Below are 23,872 nucleotides of genomic sequence, written 5' to 3' on the forward strand. Positions count from 1 at the left end.
TGACATGTTGATGCTGCGTATTGGAATTTCGTCGACTCGCGGTATTTCAAATGCAACTTCATGCGTTTCGTCATCGGTAACGGTGCAACGGTATATAATAAATCGGTGCCAATTTTCACGACAGCTAACGGCAGGAATGTTTTAACCACTCATACTGCTCTGCATTCATTTGAATAGACATCCGAAACAATTATATCGTAACGTAATCCCCTCTGAGTCAAATCTGAAAAGAATGGAAAACCATGCTTATTATAATGTACAAGGAGTCACACGAGGACATTAGCAATCTCTGCGAATGTCCCCGACGACACCGGGGAAATATTCTACGCGCTTCGATTAACGCCTATCAACAAGAACAAAATGGGGATTTAGTAATTATCTGCAAAGCCCGTAATCAACCCACAAACTTAGAATGTTCACCACAAATTACCCTTAACATCATCCCTCCTCCTTGCCCCTCCACCTCCCCTCACACACACAATCCCGCCAATTTCGAACTCGGTGCAACCCTCAGTTTTCCCGCAACCCAGCAAAATTATCTGTCTGTATAACGCTTTCGAGCACTCGAATTCATCTGACACAAACACATCGGAAACATCAGACACAAACATTTTCAGCAAATGAAAACTCGGTGGCATTCTCAGTTTTCTCACGACATAGGAAAATATTGTGTGTGACGGTTGTGTACTGAATTTGAGCACTCGACTTCATCCGCACATAACCCATAACATGCGAGCTATTTCCTCCAAATGTAATTAATCTCTGCATGAACACACATAGACATTTCCAGCAAATGAAAACACGGTGCCACACTCACTTTCCCAAGGACACCAGAAAATATCGTTCATTTTACAAAATTCAAGTACCCATAAGACAAACTTAAAAAAAATTCTGTTAGAATTTGTGAGATAGACTTCAACACACTCCATTGATGCCACTTATTAGTTTTTAACTTCTTTATATCTTCATTTGGCAATGCGGACTTCGCTGTATTACGAATTACTTTATTTCATTTACAACCGGTATTTTTAGCAGTTTCATTTACCTTTGTGCGTACGTGTGTGTCAAACTGAGGCCACTGTGCCATCATTCTATCTAATAAATGTAATCAATCATGTTTTCTGCTGCCGTAATACCAGCGATTTTTGGCCTATCCCTGATAGTGGGTTCATGCCATTCTTGAAAGGTATCATCATCATAATCTTCAAAATCGCCATCACCACGCAGAAGGAAGAGGAGGGCAGGTAGCAGGCGGGCCGCGACATGGGCCGGAGCCGGCGGTCGCAGCTGCTGCTGCCATGGCTGCTGCTCCTTGCGCTGGGCGTGCACCGCGGCGGCGGCGAGCTGAGCGACTTCGTGAGCCGCTTCGAGCGAGTTCGCATGCAGGCGTTCAGCGTGCCGCCCACCCGCAGCGTAGACGCCATGGACGTGGCAGCCGACGCGCAGGGCGGCTACCGGGTCTCGTTCGAGGCCTACGGCCAGCACTTCAACCTGTCGCTCGCCGAAGACCCGCGCCACGTGAATCGCATCCCGGTGTTCGTGCACAACACGACCGGCGTGTCGCGAGTCGCGTACGAGGCCGACTACAGCCTCTACATCGGCCGGCTCGAGGACAACCCGCGCTCGGAGGTGATGGGCTACTTCCGCGACGGCGTCTTCGACGGCGTCATACGTACCGAGAACAACGTGTACTTCGTTGAGCCGGCCGACAACTTCTTCCTGGAGAAGCAGAACTACGACGCTGTCGTATACTCCGGCATGGAGGTCATGGCGCCCGACTGCGTCACCATGCGCGGCGGCGTACGCGCCTGCTTCCAGAACACGACGCGCGCCGTCGGCCCCTCGAAGCAGCTGCAGCGGCTGTCGGCCGACGAAGACCTGCTGACGCGCATGAGCGCGCAGAGGATGCGCTCGTCCAGCGGCACGTCCTCGGGCCTGCGCGTCTGCGGCATCGAGCTGTTGGCCGACCACTCGTTCTTCCGCTCGCGCAACCGCAACGTCAACCTGGTGGTGCAGGAGATGATCCTGCACCTGCACTACGCCGACCTGGTGTTCCGCAACACAGACTTCCAGCTGCCATTCCGCGTGGGCCTCATACCCGAGAAGGTGACCATCTTCGCCGAGCCCAGCAGCAAGGGATACCCGCTGGGCCAAGAAGACCTGTCGGCCAAGGACTACCTGGCCAGCTTCTCGTTCTACGTGCAGCGCCACTGCCTCGTCGTGGGCTTCTCCCACCGGCCCTTCGAGAGCAACACGCTGGGCATCTCGTTCGTGGCCAACCCGGACCCCGAGGGCCCGGTGGGCGGCATCTGCGAGCTGCCCATGCGCTTCATCGACCAGGACACCATACACAGCTTCAACATCGCCTCCATCACGACGAGCACGTCGAACCGCAAGCGAGTCCCGCACGGAGTCTCGTTCGGCACGGTGACGCACGAGATCGGCCACAGCTTCGGCTCGCCGCACGACCCCGCCGCCGACCCTGCCTGTCACCCGATCGGCAAGTCGGGCTTCTTCATCATGGTCAAGTACTCCGTGGACGGCTCCCTGCCGAACCACCGCGCCTTCTCGCCTTGCTCGGTGCGCGACATGCGCAAGGTGCTGCGCGCCAAGGGCACCTGCCTGGCCGAAGACGGCGCGCGCTGCGGCAACGGCATCATCGAGCCCGGCGAGGAGTGCGACTGCGGCTCGGAGGCCACCTGCGACACGCTGGACCCGTGCTGCTCGCCGGCGCCGTCGGGCCCGCAGCTGCACGAGGCGCTGCTGCCACCGCAGCGGGACCTGCCGTGCACGGTGCGCCGCGCCGGTGGATCCACCTGCTCGCCGCGATCGTCGGCCTGCTGCAGCGACCAGTGCGGTGCCACGCTGCTGCGCGCCGCGTCCAACGCGTCGTGCCGCCCCTTCGACGAGTGCATGGCTTCCGGCATGTGCGACGACAAGGGCGTCTGCCGGCCGCTCACGGCGCGCGCCGACGGCTACCCGTGCCGCGGCACCAAGAAGACCTGCCGTCACGGAAAGTGCCAGTCGACGCCCTGCCAGGACCGGGGCCTGATCGACTGCGTGTGTGTGGACGAGGGCCGCTTCGGCAACGACGAGTGCCACATCTGCTGCCGCAACGGCTCGCGCGGCGCCTGCCTGCCCGCCATCGAGCACGGCCTCAAGTCGCTCGACGGCCGCCTCTTCGTGCAGCGCTCGGACTTCTTCTGCCACGGCCGGCGCGGACAGTGCGACGGCTTCGGCATGTGCATCGTGTCGCCCACGATATCGCACAGCAGCAGCAAGTCGGCGGCAGCGATATTGCCGCTGCACAGCACGAACTTCGTGCTGCTGTTGCTGCTGCCGCCGCTCTGGCGCAGGCAATAAAAATTTTTGCTCTGCTGATCTTCTTTTCGTGAACGCGTGTGGGCGGGGTTAGGAGGCGGGGCCGCGGCGCCGCCCCGACTCCGGCCCGCGCCTTCGCCTCGGCAGTCGGCAGCATGCGCCGGCCGCCGGCGAGCGCGGTGCAGTGCGCCAGCGAAGAGCAGAGGCCGCCTCCGCTGAGCTTCTCCATCGAGAGCATCCTGCGCCGGCCAGGGCCCAGCGCCGGTGAGCAGATGTACTACATCAAATTTATATCAGAAAAAAAAAAGTGGAATGTCATTCAACCTCTAGTTGACGTCGATGAACGACTAAGTCTTCCTGAGCCAGTTGAGGGAGAGAATAGGGTGAACTATGGGAGATCGCTTCTGGAGATAGTTTCACTTTCGCGAGATTTAGCGTGACTCAGCACCGCCGGACGCATCCGCGTGCACGGCTGACGGCATTTCTGGCGCTATGACACGCTCGTTATCTTCGCAAGAACGCTGTCGGCTGAATACTTCGTTGCGTCCAGTGCCGAGTCACGAAATCTCGTGAGCGTGAAACTATCTCCAAAAGTGATCGCCCGAAAATACCGCGCCGTATAAGTTATTGTGAGAGCTATGCTGGAGCCACAACATTTAATCGACGTCAACTGTGCAGATGTTAAATCACCCTCTAATTTTTTTTTTTGTAATCAGTTATCATCATCGTCATCATCATCGCCACATCAGTAGCTCCAGTTGCACATAACCCAGTGGCCCTAAGCGCATACCCAGGGTCGCATACCCAGTAATCCAAGGAGCACATACCTATATAGTGGCAACAGTGGCTCAATACCCAGTGTCATCACATATGCAGTGGGACATACTGAGTGGCCCCATGCAGTGGCACTTGGACTTCAATATCTCCGGGATCGGTCCACGAAAGAGGTCAGAAACACACATACTCCATACGGAGAAGTTGGGGTAACGCGCCGAGAAAGACGTCATCTTTAAAAGAGAATAGATTGCGAGAGATTTCACCGCTGTACAGTGCGGTCCGCTGCTATAGGGGGCACGTGAGTGTAAAGCACGCGCGAATTTTTTCTCTCTCTCGCGTGTGCGCTCGCCCGGATTTGGCAGCATATGACTTGTCGTTGGTGGAGCTGGCACCTTCTTCCACACATAAGCAGCCCTAAATAAGCTTTATTCAGGGCGCTTATTTATACACGCCCGTGCAATGCATTGGTATAGGTTCAGCCAACACTTGCTAGAAGAGCGCCAAGCAAAATGACAGCCGCACATCAGCCGCACTGTGCATAAACCGCAAGTGAACGCCGCTGGTGTGAAAATACGACTTGGAGAACAGGAAATTGTTGTTTACACCAGTGCATTAGACGCACTTAATCAAGATGAGCGGGATAACACAAGGATTTAAAGCAACATCCTGTAGTCTTTTGACTAATGCTGAAGTATTTTTTTTTTTTATTTGTTCATTCCTCGTTCAATCGAGAGGAGACAAGTACTAGAGGCATATCGGCAGGTCTCTGACGCAGGTCTCTGTCTCCTATATACAGTTCGACGTTGATAACACAAGCACGTTCACCGTAATTAACATAACAAACAAGAAAATAACAATACTTCGACTTACTTTTGTCGAAAGCACTTCACAATATAAGGTAGAATACAGGATCACAGTACAACATCACACATTCATTATCACGTGATAATTCGCCAGATATCTCGTTGACAAAGTATGTTTGTATATCTTCTAATCTCATATGCTCAAACAAAAGTCTGCATGTAGAAAATGAATTTTTAAATTAATCACTGATTATCACCACTCTCACAGAAACAAGAAAATTCCAACTATGTTACACACTGTAATACAAACTTTATATAGAACATATGCGCTGTCTTCAATGTACAATACATACACGCTCTCTAATTAATGTTTCCTTCGTTTTTTTATTTTCAATGCACGTTTTAAGCAATTACATTCGATGAAGTTTCCATTTTATTAAGAATGATTGTGGAGCGAAAAATAAATGTTTGTTTCTCGTAATTCGTCCTTGTTTTCGGTGCGTATCTCGTAATTTATCGAAAGCTGCAATGGTGAGTAGGTGTCTCCGCATTAACACAGATTTCGTCTTTACCTTGCTGAATACAACAGAGTGCCTTCACGTACTATATTTGATCAGCCCTGGAATAGAGTGTTGGGAGAACAACGGTGCTGTGCGTAAGTTCGAAACAAGTCCACGACAGTTCGCATAAATTATATAATTTGTCTTTTCAGTAATATGATTAGCTTCTTATGATTTGTTTTTGTTGTCCTTCCCCATATCAGAGCGCCATAGCATAATTTCAAATAAAGGCTGAATGATCGAAGCATGCACAGCTTGTAAACAGCGCAATGCCCTGTTCAACAAAAGGCAATCAAATTGAGGCACTCGTGGGATACGGAGCAAGCGACTGTGCACTCGATCCCCCCTCCCCTAGCAGGCCACGGGGGGCTATGACCCGCACTGTGCGCACGCCTATAGGGTGGTACAATAGATAGATGTTCCATAGACTCAGGCCGTTCAAATCAATATATTTTCACAATTCCTATCCATTCTTGACTTATTGTCACCGCGGAGGGTTGACGGGGCCGCAGTGGTTGCTCAAGTTCAAAAATGTTTTTCTCGCTTTAAACCCAGATCACCCCGAATAAATTTCGTATGCTAAACATATAGCACATGCACTATAACGAACACTTCATCGCGCATTTTTACTTAAACGCTACATTAAAAAATTTTTGGCGAATTATTGCAGTTCTTCTCAAACTTACGACTTTTTTTTTTCATAAACTAATAAGTCGCTCTGCAAGAAAATAATGCATACCGTGTAATATATCGACGGTGCATTCACAAATTATGACCTGCGTAGCCGTTAGAAAAATATATTCTTAAATAGAAAGTTGTAAATATTGGCAAATTTTAGCGTTATGAAAAATTCAATAAAAGACGGAGGATCCAAATAAGGACTCTAAGTCTTTACAAGTATTAACGAACTAAGTTCCTAGATCGCGCATAAAATAATTTTGCAAGTTGCTTGGTCTCCGAAATAAAGTTTATTCACTCACTTGCACACGAAACCGAATATTTCATTGCGTTTTTTATATCGTCGGTAGTTTCACCCCCTCAAGATAAGTTCAATCACTGGTCGCATGATGAGCTTTCTTCTTCTTTTTTTTTTTTTTTTTCGAGCGAGAAACTGCGACAATACGCCATCTATAAGGCACTAATTTAAATTAAATTATGGGGTTTTACGGGCCAAAACCACGATCTGATTATAAGGCACGCCGTAGTGGGGGACTCCGGAAATTTAGACCACCTGGGGTTCTTTAACGTGCACCTAAATCTAAGTACACGGGTGTTTTAGCATTTCGCCCCCATCGAAATGCGGCCGCCGTGACCGGGATTCGATCATAAGGCACTGATCTGCAACTATTTTTAATTGAGAAATCTGAAGTGGTCGAGCGCAATGAATGGGACGTTTGGCGTAGAACGATCCGTAAGAGAGTAATAAAAAGTTTTAACCGTATTGTATTGGTGTCTGGCAAAAAGCTGCAGGTGCCATCTACACCTACCCACTAAAGTTGCCACATGCACTATACCACTAACATGGAAACTACTAAAACCATTCATTCATTCATTTCGTGCTTCAATTGTACACCCTAAAGGACGCCAACAAACACTTCAATGTGGGGCCTGTACAACGCAATTGTGCCAAGTGCCTCGATCGATCACAAAATACTTTAGCTTTTTCAAAGTTTTTGAATTCCGAAAGCTTCTGTGGGCAAGCTTACTTAAGATTAGTCGGCTAGATTATCGCTTGCGTCGAGGTGCGAGCAGATAGCGTCCAAGCTCCTGTCAAGTAAAACCTCGCAGGGCGTTCGAAATTTCGACCACCGCTATATGCTCTCGCTCAAAGGGGTGCGTTGCCATGCCGCGATTAAGTCCGAATAATAAATAGGACCGTCGACTGTATACATCTATGGACCGCTCGCAAAGCAAAGCAATTCACTAGAATTGCGCAAAAGGCCTTCAACGAAAAAGCCAGCAATTCCACTGATCATTTAGCAATAACGGTTGTGCAAAACCAGCTTGTCGATGTCAGACGGAATATTCCTTTTCATTTTTGAATAAAAGTGCCGAATTTAAGGTTATTCCACGCCAGGTTCACCAGCCGTGGACGAATAACCCTCTCCAACTTATATGTAAAATATCGTGACTTATTATTACACTTAAGGAAGCGCATTCCTATATACTTTCTTGCGGAAATAATTTTTTATCTGTCTGAAACGTCATTGCAATTAACAAGGGAAGACAAGGTGTATAAGGAATTTTTTTTAAAGAAGACGCTTAATTTCATGACTACGGCAACATTTTGCAGGTAACATAGAGCAATTGTGCTTTTATATGCGCAACTTAGTAGTCCTTCATTTTGTTACTGCTGTATTTATCGCTGAAATAAAAAGCAATATTTTGGGTCATTCATAGAAATTGTAGTTTTTTCTTTCACTATTTTTTATCATCCCACATGGTTGGTGTTTAACATGAATATTTGACTAAAAATGCTTCGACATGCCACGAACACAAAATGCAGGAGTAAAAATGGTCCGAAGTTTGAGGAAATTGGTCTTTTTCCATGCGTTCGGCTGTGAATGGCACATTGCTGCGCTACTTATAAATGTACCAACGAAAGCACATTTGATAGTATAGGCAGGTAGTAAGCTGTTTGATGAAGTTAGTCCGTAAACGTTGGCGCTGACGGCGTTATTCTTACGGTGACCGCTGCAGGAATGCTATACGTGTGGATTTCACAACACTGCCACGCAGTGGCCGTCACTCGGCTTCCCGGCACCAGCAGTGCTGCTGCTTGGCCTGTCACCCCTCCCCCTTACCGCTCCTCCTCTCTTCTCTTTTCCTTGCCCCACTCCCTCCTATTTCTTAACGCACATTTTGTGTAGTGAATGTGAAATAATGTAAGAAGACAACGCTCCTATTTTAGCCTGTATTTTGGTCCTTATTTCTGAAAAAAAAAAAAAAAAAAAGACAATGTGATAGCAGTCTGAAATGTCTCATTTTGTCGGCGTTCTAAAAACGTTTGCCGCATTCGGCAATGAGCCGCGGAGAAAATAAAGGATCGAGTGGTGACCGAAGCACAGCCGCCGCTCAGCGGGCTGCATCCGAGGCGGTGCGTCTTCTCGTTTCCAAGCAATACCCCCTACGGTGGATGCTTGACAATGGGGCCACGCAAAAGGCCATTCTAGCTGGTCGTAGTGCTTATTAGAAGCATGGCTGCTTATTAAGAGGAGGAGGAGGAATAAACGTTTATTGTACGAAACAGCGAGAAAGTGTTCTTTCTTTAGGTGGGCGGCTCTCTCTGTCCAGAAAGCCGTTGGCTAATGCCGTGGCCCGGGCCCGGTCCACCAGAGTTCGCTGATCATCCAAGCTCTGTGCCGTAAACATTGCCTCCCACGTTTCTTCGATGGCTTGTAGCGGTCTGAAGCTTCATCTTGATTAATTTTTCTCGCGGTGTGGCACGTCGACACCATGTGTTGGAGGGTGTCTGGTACATCACAAAATCGGCATAGGTATGAGAATTTGGTGGGGTACATCCGGTGCAGTATTAAGGTTTTCCTTTTTCTTGCTTACTTTTTTTTTTTTTTTTTTCGAACGGCGGGGTGAAGACGAAGCCGGCGAGTGTCGTCGCTGGGCACGCGCCGCTCCGAAGAAACCGCGCAAGCCATGTCGAAAAAGAATCAACATCAACAACAACATCAACATCATGGCGGCCGTCGATCTGGCCTGGGACGAGCCGGCGCGCCGCAGCGGCCGGTACTCGCCGCGCGCCGTGCGCCGCCTGGCTTCGTCCTCCGAGGAGCGTGTCACCGACGACTCCTCGGACACGCTCGTGCCTCGGCGGCCGTTCCTGTTCCGCATGCGAGACGACGACTACGGCGAGGAGTCCGAGTACAGCAGCAGCAGCAGCGAGCGGCCCACGGGGCGCCGCAGCGTCCTCGGCTGGCACCGAAGTCCCGCGCCGGGTTCCGTTTTCGCCGTGGTCAGCACCGCCGTGGTGTTGCTCTGCTCGGGCGCGCTGCTGTACCTGTACGTAAACTGGTCCAACGACCATCTCGGCCAGCTAGCCGCGGCCACCAAGCGCGCTCCCGCCGCCGCCGCCGCTTCCAGCGCGGAAGCCGGCAGCACGTTCGTCGACAACGCCACCGCTGTAACGTCGAGCAGGCTTGGCGAGACGACTACTTCGACCGAACTGCAGCAGCAAGAGCAGCAGCAGCAACAACAGCAGCAGCAGAGCCCGTTGCACAGCGTGTGCCTGAGCCGCTTCTGCCTGGCGCACTCGTCCTATCTCGAGGGCTATCCTGGACTGGGCGGCGGACCCATGCGCGGACTTCTACGCGTTCGCGTGCGGTCGCCGACGCCGGGCGTCCGACGCTCTGCTGGCGGCGCGCACGGAGCGCGCTCTGCTCGAAGCGCTGCGCGGCAGGCCGCCGCCGCTGCTCGGACTGTGCTGGAAGGGCTCGACGCAGGCCGGCTTGCGACAACTGAGAGAGTTGCTCGAGGACGTGGGTCTGGCCGGCTGGCCGTACCGCAACAACCGCGACCACGTGGACGCGTGGCGCGTCTCCGCCACGCTTACGAGGGACCTCGGCCTGGACGCGCTGCTCGCAGTCGAGCTGCTACAGGTGTACCTCTGTTTTGCTATAGCTTCAGATTATTACGTGCAAAGCATAGATTTTCCTATGTAGGAAACTCTATGGCGCGGTGCATGTGCGCTCGTCTAACAAAATGCATGGACGATATGCAAGATTTCGTAAGTACGCTCTTCCACATGTGCTCTAACAAAGCTATAGCAGCACAGTTAAAGCTTGAACGCGCGTTTCGAATGCTTTGACGGCGTGGGAAAAGGAAAACGGCAGGAGTGATATCCCCAGCCCGCATGTTGGTACCCTGATTAAGATTCTAGCCCGAGGTCCGCCATCTTGGTTAGGTCAAAATAGGTGTGCGGAGAAACACATTTGCATGTTAATTCTGCCAACGCCTCCTCTAGAGGAAGCGTTGGTTCTGCATATCGTCTCACTATACCCTTCGGACCCGCGCCGTGTTTTGTGCAATAGCGATGCGCCCACTTGCACCGAACGGAACCTTGATGAGATAAGTGCCTGCAGACGGCCGGCGGCCAGACGCTGGTGACCCTGGGCGAGCCGGACCTGCTCATCGGGCAACACCGGGAGCGGCGACTGCCGCGCTGGTACACGGACGGCGCCGCGGCCGCGTTTCGCCTGGCGGGCGCGGTGGAGCCCAACGCGAGCGCGGGCGTGCGCGACTTCTCCGAGAAGCTGGCCGAGATCTCGAGCAGCCGCGGCGAGGAAGACTTCGCAGCCAGCCGCTTCCGCATCACGAGTGTCGCGTCGTACGCCGCTTACAAGCCGCTGCTCTCGCTCGTGCTGCGCGGCCTGGTCACGGTGCGCGACCAGACGAAGCTCCTGGTCAAGAGCGACCGGTACCTGCGCGCGCTGCGTTCGGTGCTGCAGATGACGCGCGCCTCGGACGTGCTCAACTACCTCGGATTCCGGCTGCTGGTGCACGTGTCGCCACTGCTGCAGGGCGACGAGTTCCGCGAGCTGTGGCAGCTGCGCCAGAAGGGAAGCGCGGCGCCCGGCTGGCCGCGCTGGAAGCGCTGCCTGCACCAGCTCGAGCCGCTCCTGCAGGACGAGTACATGGCCGCGTTGGCGCCGCTGTTGGAGGCCAGGTTGCCGTCGCTCTCGGCGCTCGCCGCCGAGCTCAAGGGACGCCTGGTCGCCGCGCTGCCCTCGCTGCCCTGGATGTCGACCGGAGACAGGGCGCGCGCTCGCAACGTGCTGGCCGCCGTGCGGGTGCGCTTCACCCACACGTCATCGCCGACTTCGCGCCACCACCAGAGGGCGCCAGTGGCGCGTCTGCTGTCAGCTTACCGCGAAGCTTGCCGCTCGTCGCTACCCGCCCGGCTAGGCGGCCGCTGGAAGGGCTCGCTGTTCGACACGTGGCCCCGTTGGGACTGGGCCAGTGGCTCGGTGTTCGTACCCGCGGCGCTACTGGACCCAGGTCAACCGGCGGACCAGGAGTCGCTGGGCGTGCCGCGCCTGGCGACTCGGCTGGCGCGGAGCCTTCTGCAGGCGGTGCACCAGCGCAGCCACGCTCTAGGCCGCCTCGAGTGGTCGCTGAACACGTCGACCGGCCTGCACCGTCTCCAGGGTTGCCTGGACGCGCAACGCGGAGGACCGGAGCCGGACGGCCTCTCGTCTCTTCGCCGCTGGCTGGACAGTGCGGCGCTGTCGCCCGCGCAGGCGCAGTTCTCGTCATACCTGCGCGAGCGGCGCGTCGCCATGGGCGACACCCTGCGCAGGGGTCTGACCACGCGCCAGCTCTTCCACGTGCTGCTGGCCACCAGCATGTGCGAGGGCCACGATCCGGAGGCGCAAGAGCGAGTCAACCAACCTCTGCGCAACTCTCACGACTTCGCCGCTCTGTGGAACTGCTCGCTGGGCTCGCCCATGAACCCACGCCGCAGGTGCACGCTCTGGAGCGCTGCGCAGCAGCAATAAAGGCGCCGTGTTGCGTTCCACGGCCCAGCGATAGCCCCCGTGTCGCCAAACAAGGAAATTGCAAGTGCCATCGTGGCAATGCAACACAAGGGAGGGAAGGGAAGCATCTCTCAACAAAACGCCGGTCATGCAGGCAACGAGAGCGCCCAAAGGTCCCGTTGCTATTATACAGCAGTTGCTCTGTCTAAACGCACCGGTTAGAAATAGCCACTGAGAATTGCACTCAGACCGCTGCAGCCGGATGTAGCCGGGACCCCAACGCCCCATGGCTATCGCCCAAGTCGCTCGCTCGTTAGCTTATGCGGGGTAACCAAGCCCAGAAGGAGACGCCGGAAGCAATTACTATATGGGAAGATTCACATGGTCTATGACAAACGTGCGCGTAATCAATGATGTCTACTTGTACGCAAAGAACCTGTCGATGTCTTAAATGTCGACCACCCTGCTGACTCGAAGCCGGCCCCGTTGCTTCGCACTTTTACAGCAGAAGCGGTTTATCCCACTATAGGGCAGGGCCCCCCAAATTCGTTTGGGCGGAATCCCTGGCGAACGGCATTTTAATAGCTAGATTGCGCGAGTGGTCAAAAGGAATCCAACCCCATCCCTCCTTTGGTGGATTCTTACATTAGAGTTTGAATTAACAATCAAAACCACCATATCCGCCCTTCAGTAGTCTTCGCGAGAAAGACCATCACGGCAGCGGTGTTTAAGGTCCATTGACGTGCGATTCGCAGGCCCACAGTGTCCGCGGCACACCGGAAAGACAGGTGGGGCTCCCCAAGGCTAGAGTGTTTGGAACTCCTGCATTACGGTATCGGGACGTGCAGGTGCGGCGCCAAGATTTTTTATTGCAAGATCAATTATACGGATACTCGAGTCGCATTCACACCGTCGCCGCTGCTATCGTGCTGTTTCGGCGTATATACGTATAGATGTAGTCGCTACTTCCCTGCCAGAGAGATATGATGCGAGCACACGGAAAACCCATAGAAAATTTCCGGATTTGGTTTACTTGGCGTTTAGTTACACGAATAATTACGTGCAATTTACTGAATTACTGATTTAATAGCAGCACTCGGTGCGACTTGGTGCTTCCGACGCGAACTCTCTGGGGGAGCCCCGGGTAGAGTCCCTATATACACCCCGCCATGAGGCCAGAACGCAACCAAAGAGACCAATCACAATCCTTTTTGACCGGAACCAACACAAAACTACCAAGACAACGGTCAGGCTTTCGACGAATCATGGTGATGGATTACAGGCGTCCAGAAAGCTAAAAGCTAAGAAATTCAAGAAACAGCCCTTGAAGAGTTCTCCGAACGGTTTTGACGAAAACACTATAGACGGGCTTCGACGTCAACGTTACAACGCGCGGGTGCACCCACTCACGCCCTCATTACCAGATCTTGCCTCGCCGCTCGTGTAAGGACGAGGAAAGACTTCTCGCCAGAGAGAGATGGGGAAGTAAACATTTATTTCAAGAATCAACGTGAAAGAGTTCTTCATTCGCCCAGCGAAGATCCCACAATTCTTCACGGTCCTCTTCCGCTTCGCCCTAGTTTTCTGCGGCGTCTGCTTGGTTGTTGGTTACTCGGTGACGCGGACACTCCACCAGCATGTGGCGCACAATGTTGCACCAGCGGCATAAGTGTGGGAAGTATAGGTCATGTGTAAACTGTGCATTGTAATGCCGTTCACATATGTGTTGGTCGGCAGGCGCCGCAGGGCGACCGTCTCCTCCTAGCTTGCTGACGTTGCGGGGTAGGTAATGGGTATGATCTTTTTTTTCTAGTCGCTAATGTAAGATATCCGAACATTTCCTGGGGATGTCCTCAGGCCTCTTGGCAAATCCCCCAGAGTGGGTATGTGCCAGTATTTCCAAGGATCTACATCTACATGTCCTCAGGCCTCGTCGCCTTATAAGAGTCATTTTTGGTAGGAATTCCGGCTTGTGGGTGGGGGGGGGGGGGGGGGTGTAATCTAGGGCTGCGGCGTGCGCCGCTTCGTTCCCGGCCAAGAGTTCGTGACCCGGGGTCCAGACGACGTGGGTCTCGGGGAGTTTCTTCTGGTTTGAGATGTTTTCCAGCATTTTGAGCACGATCGTGGGTATATATGCACCCGTTCTGGTATAGTTGCGGCATGCCGATTGGGAGTCGCTTATAGTATGATGTCGTTGTCGGTGCACGTTGATATGGCTAGCGTGATAGCCACTTCTGTGTCGGGGCTTTGTGCTATAGGATAGTATCGGGAGAAAAAAAATTTAAAAGAATTGAAGGGTACTTAGGTATCCCTACGTGGATGAATGCGAAAGCATTGCTACGGCCTCGTTCGGGTACTCGCGAGGACGTCCAAAGGAGCCGGGCGCGGCCAACGTTACTAGACTAGTAACGTTGGGCGCAGCTACTGGCAGATGTCGAAGATTCATCCAACGTAGCGCACGACAGAACTCGCCGAAATCACCGCACCGATTGGCAGCGCCGCGACGCGCGGCGATATGTATAGACCGGCCACAGGCGCGGTCTGTCTCTGTGACCACGTGACTTGTTCGTCCATCGGAGCTCCCACTCCTCTCTCGTTGGCGGAAGCGCGCGTGGCGTCGTGCGCGCCCTTCCACCAATCGAAGCATCACCTGGCGCGCGGAGACGTCTGTGACCACGTGACTTTTTGTACCATCTCCGGCCACGCCGCCGGATTTTCCGCTTCATGAGCCATATAATGCTTTCTCATTAAAAAAAAGTTGTCGCAGTTTCACCTGAAAGGCGAAGCATCAATTGCGATAGCAAATTTGTAGAGAGCTATACGGAGTAATAGACAGCTTTAGTTACACGTACGTGGAGACTTCACGTACGCAAACGTGAACAGTCTACGTACCTTACGTGCACGCCATCTGAAAGGCTTTTAGCTACACGTACGCGACGCACCACGTAGCTACATCTATCGGGAAATATGAACACTGCGGTAGCCAATTCAATTCAAGATGAGTATTTCAGCCAAGCCAGTGATGTGCTGCGTGCCGGTCATCGTCTCCGCAATGCCCGGAAGTGTGTTGTGCAAGCGTTATCTGCTGTCATCGTTGACATGGAATGAAATAGATGACCAGTCATCCTGTCGCCGTGTTTCCATGCAAGCCATCTGCGCGCGCTCAGCACGCTATCGCTTGTTCATGGTCTCGCGAAACCCCCGCGCGAATCTGTCTACGTGCGCAAGAAACGCACGCAAAAAATCGAATCTCACGTACGTCCGTGGGACCAGCGCGCGGCCGCTACGTTCTGCACATGCGCACTGCTTACACGTAGAAGCTCTACGTACGCAAAGCCTCTACGTGCGTGAGCTATACGGGGTAATGATAGTAGCTTTATCAGCTGTATAAACTTGGACATGCAGCAGCACCGGCAACACGCAGAACTGTTGTCGACGCCGTCGGCGTTTTGCCCGGCCTCGCGTCGGGCGGGCGGATTTGTGCCAGCGGGTTTCGGAGTTCTTCATATCACGTGGACTGGGGACGGGAATAAGCGCCACCGGGCAATAAGTCATGTGAAATGTAAGAGGGATGGTGAACCGGGCGCTATTCTGCCATATTGTCGGATTCGCCATCTTGTCATGCTTTGATTTGCCCGCGGGGCTGTTGCTGCGGCCTCTCTGATTGGCTCAAAACGCCGCCATTGCAGAAACTGACAATATATGACGGAATCAGACCTTGTCCAGAATAGCACTACCGGGCGAGTTGGAACATATATGCACTGCAGCAGTGCGCAGTTATTAACGTACGCAGGTAGTCGTACGAAACAAACGCTGTCTGACTATACCGAAACTTTATTTATTTATTTATTTATTTATTTATTTATTTATTTATTTATTTATTTATTTATTTATTTATTTATTTATTTATTTATTTATTTATTTATTTATTTATTTATTTATTTATTTATTTATTTATTTATTTATTTATCAGAGTACCCACAGCGCCTTCAATAGGCATCACAGTATGGGGATTACATAACAGAAAAAAAAAAGAAACAATACAGGCAACATAGGATAAAACACTACAACATGTTCATTATTATACTATTACATCACGAAGCGACTGTACAAACGTATCATTTGAGGTTATCTCCACAATAACACGTGGTAACCGATTCCAGTCTCGGGTTAATTGTATCGGGGGAAAAGGACTTACTATAAACACGCTAGTTTTACATGAAGTTTCCTTCACTTTGAGTTCATGATCAACTCTCACAGACACGTAGTCGGGCAAATGTAAATAGTTCATGCGATCGATACCTGTTCTTGAATGAAAAATATCATGGAACAGTTTTAATCTGTGAATTAAACGTCGTTTTTGCAGCATGTCCCACCCAATTTTCTTTTTTGGCCTCGGTTACACTAGAATTCCTTGTGTAATTTTTAAATACAAAGCGCACTGCCCTACTCCGAACTCTTTCCAGTTTCCATTAAAAAAGTTACGCGGGTGAAAAAGCGCGGCCTCTTCTGACTAGTGCCATGAAGAGGCCTTTGAAGGCCTCTTCATGGCACTAGTCAGATGTGCCTCGCTCATTGGACCCAGCTGTTTGATAGCTGTATTTAGGCTCCTGCTACCGTTATACCATAACAGTGACATATACACTCTAAGAAAAAAAAAAGCACCCTTCCACCCTGTGAAAGTGGATGTACATCGAAGCTGGTGCGGAGGTTAGACAATTAAGTAGCACCACCCCATATGAGGTTAGACGACGTTACACAAGCACCACCGCCACAAGCGACGTACGTCAGGCGCGCACGCATGTGTGCGGAAGATCAGCATATCTTCACTGTCCTATAGGCCGTCCGTCAAGCACAAGTGCCTTATTGAACTAAATTATTGTTTAAAGGTAAACTGCGTCAGAAAATGCGTAAATTACGGCTTACACACAAGCTGCAGACATGATAGCTTCAGATTGTAATACGAATATACGAGAAAACATAATTCCGTTACCCGGAAACTGAAAGACAAAGCCCGGGCCTTTTCCCGCTGCCGTTGGAGGTCTATCCTCATTCATTCATACACTTGTAGGCCCTCCGCCCGGCGCAAGTGCGTTGTTGAACTAATTGAATTTCTCAAAGTAAACTGCGCCACAAAATTCGTAAAGTACGACTTACACACAATCTATACAGATATGGTATATCATCGGATAGTCATACGAATATATACGAGAAAACATAAGTCTGTTACGCGGATACTGAAATACAAACCCCTTTTCGAGCTGGCGGTTTTTGTGTGAGCACGCCAAGAATAATCCCGAGGCTAACAGCTTCGCAATAAAAATGACGAAAAGGGGTATCATTTTACTCCTTTTGGGGAGTAACTGACCTACTACAACCACTCGTTCTTTTGGGGTGTAACTGCGAGGGGATGAACTGTTACTCCCCGTGAGGTTACTCCTTCAAGGACTAACATTTGCTTTCTTCCGATGCTCCTCAAGGGAGTAACAGTCATTCTTTCCAATGCTCCTCAAATAAGCGATTAATGACATTAGTCATTTATGCGCTAATAAAAAATTATTGCGCCGAAAAAAAAAAAAAGAGCGCCGAAAGCAGTACTCGAACTCACACGTCTTCACGTTCACGAGCCAGGTACTCTAACCACTATACATCACGGCAGCTCCCCCCCCCCCCCTTTTTTTTTTTTTTTCCTTCATTGCCCACTTTGACATTATACGCCAAAACATCAACAAATCACAAAAGATAAAACGTGTCAGCAAAATGTTTACTGGCACGACATATTCATTTTTTTTTCAATGCTGCCAATTCGTCCAGCATTTCAATTCATGTTGGCAGGGAGCTCGGTTGACGAAGCGGGATACTGAGAACATCATAAACGTATCAACCGGTGCAGCAATACACCAGAGACTCGGCATTTTGTGTATGCTATGCATGGAGATTCAAACGTTGCGTGCACTTGCACCCTTATGTGACAGCAAAAAGATAGCTGCCGATTAATCTTGGGAGTTTAACCTAAGACGTGATGTAAAAGGAGAGCAAACGGGGCACGCAGGACGACAGCGAAGACTCTTCCCTGTCGCTTGGCGTGCACCGTTCGAGCTAGACATCGCTTCGCTGAAGTTTGTAATCTGCTTGGAACGGAAGCAACTTATATGTATAGTATTGACCAAGAACGTCGGCCAGTCCATCCATGACTTGCGCGTCTAGTGTGCGTCGTTCCCTTATATAGCGTGCACATCGGTGCAAGGCTTTTCATATATTCCACCTTTTTAAATTTCCCCCAGTTCTATAACGAAGAGACAAAGATCTGCCCTGCATTGAGTTTGAATTGAATGTACACAAACTTCGAATCATTTACGATTTATGCAGACAATACCGCTTCCACCGCTTCATTCGACGACACTGAGGAAAACAGCGGAGTGAATGAGGAGTATAACGGGTGCCGTTCGTTCTCCCTTTGCTCTCTTCCCGACCGGGGACTAAACACTTACTCCTAAACACTTACTCTCCGGTATTTGCACACGCCACGCACACTCCTGCAGTTAGTCCCTTGAGGGACGAAAACGTTCTTTTTAGGACTAACTGTCCAGTTACTCCAGTTTTCCATCCGCGGCTCTTTTCTTATGTACACTACCATGTAGAGTCCTCCAATAGGACTCTCATACTACGAATACAAACAGGTGAACGAGGGGGGAAAAAGACTACAGTGATGAATCAGTACGGGACAGTTAAACGTCAAGGATAATAGACTGATTCTATATAAAAGAGAGAGAGAGAGACGTGCTTGAGTAATGCAACGATTCAATTCCAACTCATTCCTATTGTCGTTATGTCTACGGTTCGAGCGACGCGTCGTCTACGTTATCACAAGGATTGGTGCCTCTCCTGGCCAGTATAAACGACAAGAAGGGAATGGAATCGAACGAGAAGAATCGCTGCATAATGTCACCTATACCGGCGGTTGGTTTAAGTGATCCGCCCGCATCGTAGGAAGTGATTTTTGAACAGGGGGCGCACTTTGTGTGGCTTTTTTCCTTGCTATATGGGGCCAGAAAACTGGCGCCAACGGCAAAACCCTCTCCTCATCGTCGAATAAAACGTGGAAGCCAACGCGCGCTTTGCGTGTGCCATATACGCTCCATTGCCGGAGCATCAAAGAGCGGCTACTTGCTCGCATCACTTGTGATTTAGTTCGTAAAATTGGACACAACAGCAGGTATACAAGAAGCCCCGTCGCAATTGCCGAATTTAGTTTCAGCACGACGGCTTCATTGTCAGCCAACACTCCTCCCTTGTTGCAGGCGATGATTGGCACATTACGTAGACGCGCTTATACGGCTCATTTCCAGGTGGAAAGAACATTATTCTGCTGTCCATTGATGTGTTGCAAGATAAAAAAAGTCGCTACAGATGCGTATGTAATGGACGGCTGCAGACGTCAGGTTAAGAACGAGGATCGTTTTGGAGATTCGCGCCGCCAGCGGCGCGCGCAATACCTCGCACGCATCAAATTTGTCCACCTGCGAAGCCCCGTTCGCGCGGGCGCACACACAGAAACGGCGCGGATTCCAGTATAACGCGGCTTCGCAAAAAAAAAAAAAAAAAAAGAAGGGCCTAAGTGGCGTATAGCTCTAAGCCCCGTGTGGGGCCCCGGGGGGAGAGAATCCGCGCAAGATTTTGTAAGCAGATTTAGCGCGAGCGAGAGCGCTTTGTGGCTTTCCAACATGGTACAGCGCGCGGCGCGGGCTTCTCCTGCGCGGATTATCCGGCACGCGGATTTAGTCGGCTAAAGGGCGGCGGCGTGGCGCCCTGAATCCCCGCCGCCGCCGCCGCGTTGCCCCCCCCCCAAACCGGAGATTCGATTTCCGCAGCTGCCGTCTGCACGCGCCGCGCGCCATTTTCATATGAAAAGCGGGGCCTCTTTTCTCTGCAGCGCCGGAGGCGGAGCGGCGGCTGCAAGAGGAGCAGCGGCCCGGTCGAGTGGCAGCAGCGCAGCAGCAGCAGCAGCCACCGCCGCGCCAGCGCCGCCACAGGACCATCTTCAGCGAGCAGCAGCTCGCGCATCTGGAGGCGGCGTTCGCGCGCACCCACTACCCCGACGTGGCGCTGCGGGAGCAGCTAGCCCTGCGCGTGCACCTGCGGGAGGAGCGAGTGGAGGTGACAGTTCGATCGGCGCTTCTTGGCTCGGACCCGGTTGACGAGCCCGCCCGTTGCAGGTGTGGTTCAAGAACCGCCGGGCCAAGTGGCGAAAGCAGCAGCAGCAGCAACAGCAGCAGCAGCAGCCGCCGCTGGGTCCCGCCGCCGCCACCGCCGGAGCGCTGCTCCCGTGCTGCATCAACGATGGGCCGGCCGGCACGGTGCACGACCCTTTTGCGGTAGTGGCTGGCCTTCAGTGCTCGCTGCTCACACCGGGTCGCTGCTCACCGTGAACGCATCGCCCAGCTGGGGAAGTATTCTGTAAGAGTCCACCGAGTGGACATGTCCATTTCGTCTGCTGCTGAAGTTCTGATTGGCTGGGCTGGGGTACACGTAAGGAGACAGGCGCTCCCAGCCAATCAGAACTTCAGCAGCAAAACGAAATGCAAATTTCCACCAGGTGGACTCTTACAGAATACGGAGCTCCCCAGGGGTGCTATTCTGGGGCGTATTCTGCGTACACTGCGATACTATCGCCGAGGCGATCGTCGCAGAATATGCGTCCCGTGGACCATCGTCAAATTCCGCCACGTTGTCAAATTCTGTAATGGTGGCGTTTCGAGCCAATCAGAGACCCCGTAGCAGCTCTGTGGGCCAATCAGAAATGACAATGATGGCGAATTCAACGATGTGGCGGAATTTTACGGTGTCCGGAATAGCAACCCCGTTTTGTAAGTTGAATTAACGACAAAAAGATAGCTCACGATACGCCATTTTACAATTGAACGGTCGCAGAATTGATTGTCGACTCGTATACGTAGCGGTGAAGACTCGTTGAAACGGTCGTCGCTGCTGTTTGTGAATAAATATTGCGGCATCTTCGTTTTTTCTTGCACCAGCGTTTCTGATGTGGTCGTCTAGATTTTTTTTTTTTCTGAAATGTAACAAAGCGAACTTATCGGACATAAAACGTCATGGTCCGACTGCTATCGTACGGGCAGTGCATATACTTTGATCTTACAAAGGGCAGAAAAGCGATTATCACTCCTTTAGCAAGAGAAGCCTTGCGAGGGCCATCGCGCTCTTAAATGTAACTGAAGCAATCTACTGCTGACGCACTTGCTGCAACTGAGCACCTGACTGGCGAGGGCAAGCGCCGATCAGTATACAACACCTTTTTTGGGTGTAAAGTGGGAGTTACAGACACACAGGTTTACACAAGCTTTATTCACTTTAAATAGCGTCGCTTATTTTACAGTTTGAGTGGCTCCACGTGAACAGCTTGACGCCCCCAACAACGATGGTATGAACACAACTCACGGCACGTGGCCGTTGTAATTAGACAGCAGCTTGGTGGAGAGCCAATCAGACTTGACTGTGTATATGCTGGCGCCGATTTTGTGCACTAAAGAACAAAGCATTTTCGGTGCGAGAACCTGCTATATTTCTACTTTTTGGCGCCTTGAAAATAAAAAAAAAAAGTGGGTCAGGAAATGCTCACGGAGGCCAGCCACCTTTGTCATTGCGGAAATATACTGCGCATATTTACAGAAACGACATCTCAACAAATGTAGGTCTGCTCAGTCATCGATAGCGTATACCACTGCGACGCCGCTCCACTGGAACGGATAAATCCCTACCCACCAAGAAGAATATACTCCGCGTCTTGCCGTAGCCGGCCCGTCCGCGAGAGACGGTCCTATACAGGACTTTTGAAGACGTTGAATAAATTTCCATGTCTTCAATGTGTGTGTGTGTGTAACAAAGAGAAAGCAGCGTGAATTGAAAATGCAACATGCATGAAAAACGAGATATTCAATAACCGCGCACTTTCGAGAAAAGTCTGCTACAAGACTTGAGTCTTGCGATTATGTCGATAAGACGACGTGAGATAGTGCACGAGCGCGCATCAAGTTATATGAAGCAACCGCCATCGACCAGACTGCGGAAAGTTTCAGTTTACTATTATTTCAACAGACAGCCAGTGAATTACAGGTGATTTACAGACGAACTGTGTTGTTTGAAGCGAGCTATGTCCACTGCTTAAGGGTGATTCACAGTAGGCCGACACGGCACCGATTTTGGTCTGCCGATTGTTGGCGACAGCGTTTTCCGTCCTGTAAACTGCTCGCGTCATCAGTCTGCAGACCAAAATCGTTCTTGTGTCGGCGTAGTGTGAATCAGCCTTTACTTGTTCGTTCAAGTTTCTATTTTAGTTTATTTTGTGGGCACAAATTGGTTACTTTATGCATACTTGCACCAGATAGAGGGCGCTATACGACGCTTTCATTTAACGCCCCAGTGTCGCCGACACCGGCCACGCTTTATCGTGCGTCTGAGTGCTAAACGCACGAAGCTTTTCCGACTTGAAGCTCGGTAATATGATCGCGCTTCAATCGGAAGGCATTTTGAGACTAATTGCGGAGCACGCACACTTGGGCATTTTCAGATCATGGACACTCTAGCTTCGATCGTGATCAAGCAATCGCAGATGCCTCGGCCAATAACTATCGCGTCCCTCCCATTTAGATTCCGCCGTTTGTTGCTTGTTCTAGTGGTGCCTTCAACCGCGGGTAACTTCAGCGCAAGGTGTCTACGGCCAACCAGCGCTCTAACTTTCGCGTGTCAGCACGTTCTTCAACAGCAGCGCCCGCCGTAACGCAAAGCCTATCGTGAACGGAGGAAACAGCTTTCAGTAGCACATGGCGGCGATTTCGCGTTAGCAAATTCACCGCTCATCTTTGGGCACCTGTGTCCAACCTTTGACCCGACTCGGCACCGACGTGCTAAAATGCTGGAGCCGAGTCGAGTAACGCCGGTAAAATGCCGGTACAGAGTCGAGTATACGCGTACAGTGCCCAATAAAGCGCCGTCAATAAACAATATGTTATCCATCCCTGCTATTTTGGCTGCACCACAGAAATAGATAAAATTTTGGTTATTGACGGTGCCATATAGAGCTCCGCTTTTCACTTTGTTCATTTCGTGGTGCTTAGTGGTGCCCTTTTCCGAGTTTTTGTCAGGTTTCTGCGCCGCGGCGGCAGGATTCGCGAGCGTTTTCGCTTGCATGTGAAACAGGCGCCGCGGTCCAGAAACCTGTTTCGAGCGGCGGCGGCGGCGGCACTAGCGGCCGGCTGGAGCGGCGAGGTTCGAGCAAGTTGGAATTTCACATGGAGGAAGGAAAACAACTGGAAAATGGAATGGAAATGGAAAAAGGAAAAATGGAATTTCATCGCGGCGGCAGGGGCTGCAGGCTGGCAGCGCGGCAGCACCGCTTCCGAAACAATGGGCCTCTTCCATTATGCAATCCCGGACTGTCCGCAAACCGTCCGCGGCTTGCGGTCTGACTAGCCCTTACAGAAGAACGCGTCACAGTCACGTCATCCAGCTGTCGGGCTGCCCGAGATTTTGGTCGAAGCACCGCGACCGGAAGTCACTCTCCTGGCTGCCGTCGTCTGCTCTTTGCTACTCGTAGGTAGCCTACCCAGCGTTTTTATTAGCCTGCCTCCGAAATGGTGCAGTCTGAGAGGCCACGTCACCGACACAACTACGAAGCTAGCATAGTGGAATCATCGCCTGAGCGCGTAGAACATTTTCGCAAAGCGCAGTTTATTACGTCGCGCTAGCCAGCTCATTGCCTGAGAAATTTAAATGGAATTCCCACACGGACGTAATCAAAATCATGGTGGTGGTAAAATATATTTATTGGCCCTAAAATTGCTCCGAAATAATGGTCGTGCCACGTCCCTGTTCATGTAGAAAGCACCCGCCTACATCCTCAAAGCTC

At 51.5% G+C, this 23,872-nt stretch overlaps 1 protein-coding gene across 1 annotated transcript; it reads left to right on the forward strand.

Moving 5' to 3' along the window:
- The first annotated feature begins 1,143 nt into the window (after positions 1-1,143).
- Positions 1,144-3,374, forward strand: LOC119457614 (disintegrin and metalloproteinase domain-containing protein 10). The gene has a single exon (XM_037719236.2). The coding sequence runs from the start codon at positions 1,264-1,266 to the stop codon at positions 3,361-3,363; it is 2,100 nt and encodes a 699-aa protein (XP_037575164.1). The 5' UTR covers positions 1,144-1,263; the 3' UTR covers positions 3,364-3,374.
- The last annotated feature ends 20,498 nt before the right edge of the window (positions 3,375-23,872 follow it).

This window comes from Dermacentor silvarum, chromosome 7 (genome assembly GCF_013339745.2).
Source record: "Dermacentor silvarum isolate Dsil-2018 chromosome 7, BIME_Dsil_1.4, whole genome shotgun sequence".
Classification (NCBI taxonomy): Eukaryota; Metazoa; Arthropoda; class Arachnida; order Ixodida; family Ixodidae; genus Dermacentor; species Dermacentor silvarum.